This window comes from Choloepus didactylus, chromosome 1, assembly GCF_015220235.1.
Source record: "Choloepus didactylus isolate mChoDid1 chromosome 1, mChoDid1.pri, whole genome shotgun sequence".
Taxonomy (NCBI): domain Eukaryota; kingdom Metazoa; phylum Chordata; class Mammalia; order Pilosa; family Megalonychidae; genus Choloepus; species Choloepus didactylus.
Genome location: NC_051307.1, coordinates 122,723,875 through 122,737,497, shown reverse-complemented (window position 1 = coordinate 122,737,497; position 13,623 = coordinate 122,723,875). Strand labels below are relative to the sequence as shown.

Genomic DNA, 13,623 nt, shown 5'->3' with positions numbered 1-13,623 from the left:
ATCTCTGTCTCCTATAGAGAGATCAACTAGACAGAAGACCAATAAGGAAATTGAAAACCTAAACAATCTGATGAATGAATTGGATTTAACAAATCTATACAGAACACTACATCCCAAATCACCAGGATACACATTCTTCTCTAGTGCTCATGGAACTTTCTCCAGAATAGGACATATGCTGGGACATAAAACAAGCCTCAATAAATTTTTAAAAATTGAAATTATTCAAAGCACATTCTCTGACCACAATGGAATACAATTAGAAGTCAATAACCATCAGAGACTTAGAAAATTCACAAATACCTGGAGGTTAAACAACATGCTCCTCAACATTCAGTGGGTTAAAGAAGAAATAGCAAGAGAAATTGCTAAATATATAGAGATAAATGAAAATGAGAACACAACATATCAAAAGCTATGGGATGCAGCAAAAGTGGTACTGAGGGGGAAATTTACAGCACTAAACACATACATTAAAAAGGAAGAAAGGGCTAAAGTCAAAGAACTAATGGAGCAACTGAAGAAGACAGAAAATGAACAGCAAATCAATCCTAAACCAAGTAAAAGAAAAGAAATAACAAGGATTAAAGCAGAAATAAATGACATAGAGAACAACAACAACAAAAAAAAAAACAATAGAGAGAATAAATAACACCAAAAAGTTGGTTCTTTGAGATCAACAAGATTGACAAGTCCCTAGCTAGACTGACAAAATAAAAAAGAGAGAAGACCCATATAAACAAAATAATGAATGAGAAAGGTGACATTACTGTGGATCCCGAAGACATTAAAAAATTTTAAGAGAATACTATGAACAACTGTATGCCAACAAACTGGATAGTGTAGAGGAAATGGACAATTTCCTGTAAATATGAACAACCTAGACTGACCAGAGAAGAAACAGAATACCTCAACCAACCAATCACAAGCAAAGAGATCCAATCAGTCATCAAAAAGCTTCCCACAAATAAATGCCCAGGGCCAGATGGCTTCACAGGGGAATTCTACCAAACTTTCCAAAAAGAACTGACACCAATCTTACTTAAACTCTTTCAAAACATCAAAAAAAATGGAACACTACCTAAAACATTTTATGAAGCTAACATCAATCTAATACCAAAATCAGGAAAAGATGCTATAAAAAAGGAAAACTACCGGCCAATCTCCCTAATGAATATAGATGCAAAAATTCTCAACAAAATACTTTCAAATCAAATCCAAAGACACATGTAAAAAATCATACACCATGACCAAGTGGGGTTCATTCCAGGCATGCAAGGATGGTTCAACATAAGAAGATCAATGTATTACAACACATCAACAAATCAAAAGAGAAAAATCAAATGATCATCTCAAAAGATGTTGAAAAAGCATTCGATAAAATTCAACATCCCTTTTTGATAAAAACACTTCAAAAGGTAGGAATTGAAGGAAACTTTCTCAACATGATAAAGAGCATATATGAAAAACCCACAGCCAGCACAGTACTCAATGGTGAGAGACTGAAAGCCTTCCCTCTAAGATCAGGAACAAGACAAGGATGCCCGCTGTCACCACTGTTATTCAACATTGTGCTGGAAGTGCTAGCCAGGGCAATAGGGCAAGACAAAGAAATAAAAGGCATCCAAATTGGAAAAGAAGAAGTAAAACTGTCATTGTTTGCAGATGATATGATCTTATATCTGGAAAACCCTGAGAAATCGACGATACAGCTACTAGAGCTAATAAACAAATTTAGCAAAGTAGCGGGATACAAGATTAATGCACATAAGTCAGTAATGTTTCTATATGCTAGAAATGAACAAACTGAAGAGACATTCAAGAAAAAGATACCATTTTCAATAGCAACTAAAGAAATCAAGTACCTAGGAATAGACTTAACCAAAGATGTAAAAGACCTATACAAAGAAAACTACATAACTCTACTAAAAGAAATAGAAGGGGACCTTAAAAAATGGAAAAATATTCCATGCTCATGGATAGGAAGGCTAAATGTCATTAAGATGTCAATTCTACCCAAACTCATCTACAGATTCAATGCAATCCCAATCAAAATTCCAACAACCTACTTTGCAGACTTGGAAAAGCTAGTTATCAAATTTATTTGGAAAGGGAAGATGCCTCGAATTGCTAAAAACACTCTAAAAAAGAAAAACGAAGTGGGAGGACTTACACTCTCTGACTTTGAAGCTTATTTTAAAGCCACAGTTGTCAAAACAGCATGGTACTGGCACAAAGATAGACATATCGAGCAATGGAATTGAATTGAGAATTCAGAGATAGACCCCCAGATCTATGGCTGACTGATCTTTAATAAGGCCCCAAAGCCACTGACCTGGGACATACAGTCTTTTCAACAAATGGGGCTGGGAGATTTGGATATCCGTATCCAAAAGAATAAAAGAGGACCCCTACCTCACACCATACACAAAAATTAACTCAAAGTGGATCAAAGATCTTAATATAAAAGATAATATGTTCTGGGAATGCCCAGGAATGGCTATGGTTTGTTAATTTCTGATGGGTATGGTAGGAACAAGTTCACAGAAGTGTTCTACATTCGGTTATTTTCTTGGGATAGAGGAGGAACATATTGGAAGTAAAGTAGTTATTTTAGGTTAGTTGTCTTTTTCTTACTCCCTTGTTATGGTTTGTTTGAATTGGTTTTTTTGTTTTGTTTGGTTTGGTTATTTTGCTATATTTAATTTTTAAAAAAAGTTAATTTAAAAAAATCAATGAAAAAATATGCAGAGCCCCCTTGAGGAGCTGGTGGAGAATGCAGGGATGTTGGGCTTCCCCACCTTGATGGTTGCTGATGTGCTCACAGACATAGGGACTGGTGGTTTGATGGGCTGAGCCCTCTACCACGGGACTTGCCCTTGGCAAGACTTGCTGCAAAGGAGAGGCTAGGCCTGCTTATAATTGTGCTTAAGAGCCTCCTCCCAGATGCCTCTTTGTTGCTCAGATGTGGCCCTGTCTCTCTAGCTAAGCCAACTTGAAAGGTGAAATCACTGCCCTCCCCCCTACGTGGGATCAGACACCCAGGGGAGTGAATCTCCCTGGTAATGTGCAATATGACTCCCAGGGAGGAATCTAGACCTGGCATTGTGGGATGGAGAACATCTTCTTGACCAAAAGGAGGATGTGAAGGGAAATGAAATAAGCTTCAGTGGCAGAGAGATTCCAAAAGGAGCCAAGAGGTCACTCTGGTGGGCTCTCTTATGCACAATATAGACAACACTTTTTAGGTTCTAATGAATTGGAAATAGCAAATAAACCACATCTTCCTTGTTTAAAATACTGAGTAAAATACTGAGTAAATACCTGAAACTATCAAACTACAACCCAGAACCCTTGAATCTTGAAGAAGATTGTATAACAATGTAGCTTATGAGGGGTGACAATGTGATTGGGAAAGCCATATAGACCATACTCCCCTTTGTCCAGTGTATGGATGGATGAGTAGAAAAATCAGTGAAAAAAAAGGCACCCAGTGTTCTTTTTTACTTCAATTGTTCTTTTTCACCTTAAGTTTTATTATTATTATTTTTGTGTGTGGTAATGAAAATGTCAAAAATTAAATTTGGTGATGAATGCACAACTATATAATGGTACTGTGAACAACTGAATGTACGCTTTGTATGACTGCATGGTATGTGAATATATCTCAATAAAAATGAATTTAAAAAAATAGACTGGGGTGATGAAAGCACAACTATATGATGGTACTGTGAATAATTGATTGTACACTTTGGATGATTATATGGTATGTGAATATATCTCAATAAAATTGAATTAAAAAAAAAGAGAGAGGCCCTTGTTTATCCCTGGCTTTTTCCTGTGTAAGACCTCCAGGCCAAGGGTACAAAGGCTTTAGAGGTCTGTAAAGACTTAAGAAATTACATACAAAATATTTGGGGCATTTTTCTCTTGGAGGGATGTAGAGTACTCAGTAAAAGGATCCATGACCCATGAAAGGTCACAAAGCTTTCCAGACTGTTACCTCCTTCTGCTCGAGAACTGATTACCTTTGTGGTTTTCTTTAGAATTCCAAACTAACCCTGTGCTAGAACTGCTCTCCCAGCAGGAGCATCTACTCAGCACCTAAATATTCAGCCTGAAACAAATACAGGCTTAACTGTCAACACACAAAAAAAAGCCTGCCCCATGAGGTTTAGGTATGTTTTTTTGTTTGTTTGTTTGTTTGTTTGTTTTAACAAACAATGGCAAGACCTACAGAGAAGGAACCAGGAGCTGAGGTAGGGTCAGAGAGAAAGGACATCAAAATAAAATATCCATTCCTTCAATAGTTAAATTTATCTCATTAGCCCTCTTCTTAAATAGGGAGAATCAAAGTTTTCTTATAATTTTTCCAGTTTTATGTATTTATGTATCACACTATGTCAAAGGGAAGACTTTCATTCTGGAATTACTTCAGTTAACATTTCTCTGCACTAATTTTGTAAGCAAATAAACCACATCTTCCTTGTTTAAAATACTGAGTAAGGACAGTTACTTATCAAAGTTAATTTATTTTGAAAAAATTTCCCTCTTGTGAGTATTACTATTTATAAATCAATATACTATAAATTTTTGAGCACCTGATATATATACTTTTCTGTGGAAATGGGGGTAAATTAGTACAAACATCTTGGAAGATAATTTGGCAACAACTCAACATTTAAAAACCCAGGAGTATAGAGACCTATAGGGAAGGGAAGTCACTGAAGCATTATGTGGAGTCACAAAAACTGGCAATAGTCTACATTCCAGCACCAAGTGACTAGTTAAATAAAGTAAAGCAATGCACACAACAAAATAAAAATCAGAAAATTTATATATATGCTGGTTGGAATTATCCATAAGGCATGCTTGCATATATATAAATTTTCTAATTTCTACTTGTATATGTATTAAAAAATACTCACAGATGAATGCTGGTAATACTCATTGTCTCTGAGAGAAAAAAATGGGGAAGTAGGGGTCAGGGAGAGGAAAAAGTGCTTTTCACTATATACTTTGTTTACAGTATAAACTGTTTTTTTTCTACCATCTACATGCATTGTTAATCAAAGATCTAATAAATATTTATTTCTCTCTTGAGAAACTGAACGAACAGGCTATATATACATACACACATATTTATATATAATGTAAATATTATGAAATTTTTATAAGAATTGCCTCATGCAAATGTGGGGATGGGCAAGTCCACATCTGTAGGGCAGACCACAAGCTGGGAACTCCAGTGAAGGTTTCTGATGAATTCCCCAGGAGAACCTGGCTGGCTGAAGTAGAGACAGAAATTTTCTCTTCTGACTGCTGAAATCATGACTTCCTCACTGTTGAAGGCAATCTCCTCAGTTAATTGTAAATGTAATCAGCCACAGATGCAATCAATTCAAGGATGATTTACATCCCTGATATATCCTCACAGTTACAATCAGGCCAGTACTTGCTTGACCAAACAACTGGACACCATAACCTGGCCAAAATGACACACGAATTTCACCATCACAATCTGTATATCTTCAAAAGAAAATCCCAGACATTTTATCATTTACCTGTAGATACTTCAATATATCTCTCTTAACAGGTAAAAAATAACCACAATACCATTATCACACCCAATAAAATTAACAGTAATTAAAATGCTTAATACTTAATGCTTAAATTTTTTAATATCCAGTCCATGTTCAATTTTCTTTATCTCAGAAATGTCTATTTGTATCTGGTTTGTTTGAATCATGTTCCAAAAATATATACATACTACATTTGGTTGATTTTTCTCTTAAATCTCTTGTTTTCTGTAACAGTCCCATCCCCTTTTGTAAATGCTATTTTTTATTGGGTCAATTATCTTGCAGAATTTCTCACATTACAGACAGGTATGGCTAACTGAATCCTTATGGTGTCACTGAACATTTTCCTTATCCACCACATTTTTTTGTAAATCAGAAGTTAGGTCTCAAGATCCAATATGCTTTCTTGAGTTGGTAAAGAAAAGGGCTCTATGACCTGGTAAAATATCTGAGGGAACCAATGTGTGGAGATTCATAAAGAAAGAACTAAAAAGTTGCAAAGTAAGGAAATGTTGTTTAATTTTGCTTAACCCAACATTTCTCATATTTTGTTATTGTCATTGTTGCTATTGTACTACCTATTATGATCACATGGAACTAGCATTCTGTTTACAAGTCTGATAAACACTGGAGTCAAAGATCCGTATGATCTCAGAATCTTATGATCTTTGCATGGTGCGCGATACACTGTAAATGCTCATGACATTTTTCTTGTTGATTATCTGGCAGACATTTACTGTGTGATTCCTATTTACAAAACACTGTACTTGAAAACACATTCCTGTTCTCAAGAAATAAGAATGAATTGATGAATCAGCATTTGTCCAGGAAGTAAACCCTCATGTTCAATTTAAAGCATAAGGTAGTAACAACACAGCTGTGTATGTTGCAGAGTTATGCAATGAAGTGTCCTGGTGAGATTCCAGGGGGGAAATCAGCTTTGGGGTTTACCTACAAGATTTCACAGAAGGTAAGAGCTGAAAAAGATGCTCGAGATCATCTGGTCCAATATCCTCCTTTACAGAGGAGTACACATGAAGCCTGAGAAGAAAGGACTCTCCCAGCTGATGAGGGGCATAATTTAAGACTAAAACCAGATGCTCCCTGATAAGGTCCAATTCAACTCTGTAGATGAACTGTTTTCTTTTCTTTTCCCTCTGGAAGTTTTCAGGATTTACTATTTATCTTTCAGAGTTCTGAAATTTCTTCAGGATATGTCTAGGTGTGATCAATTCCCTTCATCTTGCCTGGCCTACAGCCTGCTCTTTGAATCTATAGATCCAACTTTCTCTCAGATTTAAGGAATTTTTTTTTTCATGTTCCCTGCATTTTCTGATTCTGGGTCAGTTATGTTCACTTATTCATCCCAATCTTTTTCTTTGATGCTGTTGGTTTCATTTGGGGTGATCCTTGGTTGCCTTTTCCATTTATGAATGAAAAGTAATGATCTTCATGTATTTACCTGGCTTGTTTGTAGGTGTATGGGTTTGTCTGCCCAGAAATGTACAGAGATAAATTCAACCTGGTTTTTAGCCTCACGGAATTCAGTCTAGTGAGAGAGGAAAATAAGTAAATTGAAAATTCTGTCAGTGTCAGAATTCCTCTGGTGCAGTTTAAGTGAAAGGGGGGTGGTACTGGCTTGTGTACCAGGGAATTCCAAGGTGTGGATCTCAGGCAAGCCTAGATGGAAGGGTTCAAATTAAACCAGATCTTTCTCCTCTTTAGGCTCTGGTTGGCTTCATGTTTCCTCTGCTTCCTCCTTCCAGAGTTCTACCCTCACATACTTCCAGTTTTAGCAACCCAAATAGAAAGAATAGAATGTTTCCATAGCTCTGGCAAGGAAATCAGTGCCTGTTACAGATATGATAAGAGTGGACTTCATAGAGTACAAACAAATAACGATCTTTTTCTTTCCCACGTGTGCCCTTCAAATCCATTCTGCAGACCCTTTTCCCTGATTGTGGATATAATTTTACAACTTTTCTGGTCATTTCGATGATATAAAGGTCCTCCAGTCACTTCTAACCACTAGAACAATCTTCCTTCACTTTTGAAGGTATCCAATCACATACAGTTAAATATAATCCCAATTTGACATTTCATGCAGAGTCAAAGCTTCTCCTCACCTTCGGTTTGGGCCTGCTTCAGGATGGTATCTGAGAGGGGAAGAGGCTTGGACTACTTCTCTATTTCTTGGGCTGATGTTTTTCTTCTTCAACGCTTTCCTCAACCTCAGTAGGATGCCACCTGGCTCCTCTAGGGTTGAGTTGGAAATGGAAGGGGCCCACCACAGGAAAAGAAGGGGCAGAAGAAGTCTGAATTAATAGCTACATTCTGGTGCTTGAAGAATATTTCTCTAGACTTGAAGAAAGTTCAAGGCTTGTTCTGGATTTCTCAAAGATTTATCACTGAGAATCTTTAGCAGCAAAATTTGTGACATGGGTGATGACTTTTCATTGGCAGGCCACTTCTTACTCTTTGCCCCTGGGTATGTGGTGACCCATTCTACACAGACTCTTTCTGTTTGGGGTCCCATCTGTCCTCCAAGCAGTCATCTTAGGTGGAACACAAAATGACCCAGGCCTGGTCCCTTCCCATGGACCTCATCTTGTCCAGGGGAAACACTCATCCTTGCATCTGTAAAAATGAATCTATCATTTCTCTCCTGTAAGGCAAAGTGCTCCAACCACTGTTTTTGACCTTATATTTAAGATAAGTCCAACATCCAGGAGTCCTCAGCCCTTCATACGTCCTGGAAGTAGGTAATGAGCTAAGGCTTACAAAACTGGAATCTGAGCACCTTCTTTGCAAGCTCTGCATAGAGATTGTAGAACACCTCACACTGGAATGTGGGAATAATTGGCATCTTTAGGTTTGTGCTCAGCCTTTGGCGCCTCAGCTCAAAAGGAACAGAAAAATTCCCACTGTAAAAATCTGTTTCATGCCTGAATAAAAAATTTAAGAGTGTTGAAGTTAAGTCATCCACACTGTTTAAAGGTAATGACCTGTCTTTCATGACTGACTTTATGTGTTCCAGACAAAACCCGTCCATAAACTCTCAAGACAGGGCCTGGCAGAAGAGAAACCAATAAACATGCATTTGCTACACCTATGGGATCTGTGTGAGTCATATCATCCTGCCTCAGACAGACAGGGAAAGAGGAGTTGGACATTGATGGTACTCTCCTTTGGGAGAAAATATATCCATTCAATCATGAGATAGTAGATCCCTAATTCCAGGTTGAGTTTGTTCAATCAATGAACTTTAGACCAAGAAAAATCTTTGAACAGTGCCTTATCCCAGGGGCATTTCTCACTCTCAAGGAGTATGTGTAGCTTGAAAAATATATGTATTCAAATTAATAGCTGGAAAATTTTTAAAAGAACTTTCTTTGTTCTGTTTTGAAATAGGATACCCCATAGACCATGGTTGGTGGGGATATTTATGCATTAGTATTATCCTGGAAAGTGGCAACCAGAACTGGAGGTTGGGGAACATAAGATGTCTGTTTTTGTCAAAAGGAGGCAGGGGTTACTCAAGTTTGAGAAACACTGACCATTTCTAAACTACTTTACAGATGAGGAAACTCCCCAAAAACAAAACAAAACAAAACAAAACAAAAAACCCCCACTGATAACTTTAGATACCTAGAAACTAAATTAACTTTAAAAATTAGTAAAGGAAAATTATCACTTATTTTTTAAAATGCAATTTTAATGATATATGGACTAGTTTATACATACCTCCCCAGATTCCCCTCATAACCACACATCCCCACTCTTTCCCAGATACACTCTGCCAACCAGACCCCCAATGTCTGAGAACTTCATGCATGCCTTTAATACTCTTTCCTTTACCCAGATATCGCCTACCTCCCCTGTTCTAGGTCAGCTCAAACATCACTTCCTCGGTTGCCTTCCTTACTAGATCAAATTCCTTTTAACTCTTCTCCATTGTAGAACTTTTTTTTCCTCACTAGACTAGCCTTGAAGAACAGGCAGAGTCTGTTTTTACTCACCGTATCCCCAGTGCTCAGCAAAGGAAACAGTAAGAATGGGAAACATGAACGGAATGGGGCAAAAAGCTTAGGAAACTTTAACAATTATGTAAATTCGTAAATGAGGCTTAATTGTCAAGTGAAATTTACTATCATTCTACTGAAGTACTGACACCTCCATCTTCATGTTACAAGCAGGAAAAAATGCCCATTATTTGGGGCTAGTGACAAGCTAAAACTGATGTGGCTCTCACTTTATTCTCTTCTCATCTCCTGGCAAGCTGGATTTTGCCAAATCATGCTACCTGAAGAGCTTTAAAAGACCACGTACTTGTGGGGCCATCCACTGAAGACTTAATAGAAGGCATTTTCAGTGTTCTATAAGCGGTTGAGGGGGAACAGATTAGGATGAAACCCAAGATTCCAATTCATCCTACTGGCTGAACAAATCAAACTTCAAGGAAAACAGAAGCAGATTCAATGATTTAAAGACTGTTTTAGGTGCCTACAAAGAATCTGGAGATTACTAATGAGCAACTAAACATCAGCTCAATTAATAATTAACAAACATTAGCTGGCAGTGTCCTCTACAGCAGAGGGCAAGAGTGATTCAGTAATTATGAGCAACTATGTGCAAATATTGCTCTAGGCACTGAGGACTGCATATTTAAACCGTACAAAAATATATGTGAGACAGTGGAGAATTTTATAGATTTTAAGTTATTTAAATACTCTTTACAGAAATTAAGGAAAGCCATCATGTAAACACACCTCAAAATAAAACATGTAATACACAAGTGTTGTAGAATACAATGCTTTTATTCACTAATAAACTAAAAGTCCATTTCTAGATGTTTCTTCATCTTGTGCAATGCATTTATTTTATAAGTAAGCAAAACCCTGCGGTGAGGCTTCACCTAGTCTTCAGCCTCAGATTCATCTTCATCTTGACTAATCTGGAAGTAACGAAGTTCGTAAGTCTCCTTGTCAGATGCAACAACTCGAAGCCAATCACGAAGATTGTTCTTCTTCAGGTATTTCTTTGTAAGGTATTTCAAATACCTTCAAAATAAAAACACAAATAACCACAAAGCATTCAAGTCTTCCTGTCCTTTGCTAATGTTGCTCTCCCTGCTTACAATGCCTTATTCCAATGGAAAATTCTATCAGGTCTCAGCTTCTCTGCAAACTCCAGTGTCCTCCCCTCATCTCCACCTCCAACATAGCAATTAAAATCTTGATATTATATTAGTAATTATCTTTTAATCTCTGAATCCTCAGCAATGGACCTCACAGCTAACATGCACTGCTACCACCTCAGGCCAAGTCGCCACATCTCTCACTGCAACAGGATCCCAAATCTCGTTTCCACTGAATCCACCACCCCAGTCCTTTCCAGCCAGATATCAATGGCTTCCCATCACATGCAAAATCCAAGGCCTCTCCTTCCTCCTATGGTTTTCAAGATTTGCCTGAGAGCTACCTACCTGACCTCATCTATCACACATCCCAAAATGCACTATACTCCAGGCACACGAGTCTTTCTGCTATTGCCACACCCCTACAAATAACTTCTCAATATTTTACATTGCATTTCACTGTCTTGCTGCTCCACTGAATTTAAGCTCTTTGGTAGTGGGTACCTTGTCTGCTTGGTCCACTGCTGAGTGACCCAACCCTACCATATAAGAATTCAGTATTTGAGTAAATTGCAGCAAAAAAGGAAAAACAAAAAACAAAAAACTTTAATTGGTTGTCTCTACTGAAAAAAAAAAAAACTAAAATGTTTGTATTAGTGAGTTGAGTCATTTCTCCCTGATGAACAATAGATGTGTTTCTGACAACATGTTCTAGTACTAAAATACCAAACATTGTCAAAACCTTGTACACAACTTGGATTACAGGGCCTATAATTCATGGGACAGGAAAGCCAGGCATGACTTGACTATATTTCAGCAATAAATTGCACTTGCTGACAACAGCCTAAGCAAAAAGCACTCAGTTACTAAATATATTTCCCATCCGGATAAGCTTTTAGTAAGTTCAAAGCACCCTCTGAAATCTGATTTCATCAACGTATATTTTCTGGCAAAATATTCCACTATCACCATATTTTCATTAAATTATACAAAACAAGTACCAACCTTTTAGAGAACTGTTTCTCAGAAACAACTGTGATTTTATTCTTGAAACGTTCAATGTGAACAACATTTCCCAGATTTCCAGTTTTCCCATTGACTTTAACCTTCTCCCGTAGAAACTGTTCCTATTTTAAAACAGAAAAATGCAAAACTAGGGAAGAAAACCCTAGATATTCACTAGGGAAGGTACCCTAGGAACAGAGTTTAGGTTAAAATCAAATATTGTATACTTAAATCATTTTCAAGAACACTACTACAATTACAAAAACAAGCATAGTAGAGTAATACTTACAAAATTTCCAGAATCAAAAATTCCATCTTCTACAGGATGAGTAAGATCCAAGTTAAACCTCCAGGTTGTCTTCTTAACCTTCTTGTCTTTCTGCTAAAGAAAGTTAATTACATTGCCATAAAAATTTTTTTTCATTAAACACACAAAAGTTTTAGATTTGTATCACTGAAATAATGTACAATGTAGGGTAGGGTTTCATAATGTTGCAAAATTTTGAAAAATTGCTTTTAAATTTCACCAAAGTATCTCAAGCGCAAATCTCAAGAAGTGCTATATGGTAAGCCTATTTTAACAGTAATTGGAAAAGATTAACAGAGGAACATATTAACAGATTAATTTACTTCCTACTCAAGTTTTTAAAAGAAAGAATTTATCTCTAGTACCATAACTTACCCACTCCGGGGTACATTTGAACTTCTGGTCATGCTAATTCCATGTTAAAGCCCAATTTGCTAGAAATGTTGTCAAGAAATGCTTTTTTGGGATTTTAATTATTTACAAGTCCACTGATGTTGTTTTAAATGACCATCTGTTCTCTGTGTGGCAGGTGCTACTTTACTACTGAAGTTGCGTACCAGACAGGATTCTACTCACTTATATCTGAAGAATTGAGCCCTTATACTGCTGTTAAGTAACAAAAAGGTGGGAGTGGGTGGCGGTAGGGGGGCCGGGGCTTTGTCTGGTAAAGGTGGGTTGTTTACGCTTATCTCCATATCGGATCTACCCAAATGGATACGAAGTATCAACAGTTTGTTTCTCAGGTAGCTTCTGCCAAAAAAGTTATGCAAAACTTGGAATTGGCAAGAGATAACTGGGTGCTAGACTTGTGATTTTATTGGCCGGGAAACATAAACTGTTGGAGTGGGGGTTAACTTGGGAGATAACCCCCAAAGTTTACAGCCCAATTGACCCATTTCTCTTAGAACAGGTTTTGCTAACTTGCCGATGTATACCTAACTTTTCAAACGCTCTTTGGACCGGTTTTAACATCTTATTGACTGGTTTCCTCATTAATCAACGGCAAAACAACTGAAACTCGCTCTCTGTATCTACCTAACTCATGACTTTACTTATCGAGAAACTACAGGTTAACTGGAAGTAATGACGAAAACCCCTCCGCCAGCCCTCAAGTTTTCGGAAACTTGTAAACGCGGCCATCTTGGGAGCCGCGCGCCTCGGAGCTCCCTCCCTCCTCGAAAAGTCCATCAGACTGGCTCAATTATCCATCTCCCTGCCTGGGTGCAAACAAATACGGTGGAATCGACATTATCAGGTGCGAAGGAGGAAACGAAATGGCCAAGATTCCACGCACCGTCGTACCTCCTTTTCCCCGCGCGCCCACCATCACCTATCCTAAGTCAATTCCGGGCCCCGGTCAAACTCCACCAGAATGCGTTCTCCAAACACAATTCAGAACACTAAGTGCTTGGCTATGTTTGAAGCCAGTCTCCATTTCTCCCCCCTCTTATCTCGAACGGGACTTCTCCACTCGCAAAATACAACATGATTTAGAATGCCGCAAAACACTACCACCACGACCTAAGTACTCACCGGCGCCATCTTGAAAACAGGCCTAGTCATCAAAGAGGAAGAGACGCCGGCGTGGCACA

General features: G+C 37.7%; 1 protein-coding gene across 2 annotated transcripts; it reads right to left on the bottom strand.

The window, feature by feature from the left end:
* Positions 1-10,378: 10,378 nt before the first annotated feature.
* Positions 10,379-13,623, bottom strand: RPL22L1 (ribosomal protein L22 like 1). Of its 2 annotated transcripts, none has more exons than XM_037827072.1 (4): positions 13,565-13,623; positions 12,014-12,106; positions 11,725-11,846; positions 10,379-10,642 (listed from the first exon to the last, which is right to left on the bottom strand). In XM_037827072.1, the coding sequence occupies exons 1-4, from the start codon at positions 13,592-13,594 to the stop codon at positions 10,498-10,500; spliced, it is 390 nt and encodes a 129-aa protein (XP_037683000.1). In that variant the 5' UTR covers positions 13,595-13,623; the 3' UTR covers positions 10,379-10,497. The 2 variants fall into 2 exon arrangements, with proteins under 2 accessions (XP_037683000.1, XP_037683007.1); XM_037827079.1 differs by having other exon boundaries at positions 12,014-12,103; positions 13,565-13,617.

Coding starts and splice junctions, on each gene's coding strand:
- RPL22L1 (XM_037827072.1), bottom strand. CDS start 13,594: ATGACTAGGCCTGTTTTCAAGATGGCGCCG. Junction 11,847..12,013: donor TTTTTGATTCTGGAAATTTT/GTAAGTATTACT, acceptor GTTTTAAAATAG/GAACAGTTTCTACGGGAGAA. Junction 10,643..11,724: donor GAGAAACAGTTCTCTAAAAG/GTTGGTACTTGT, acceptor TTTATTTTGAAG/GTATTTGAAATACCTTACAA.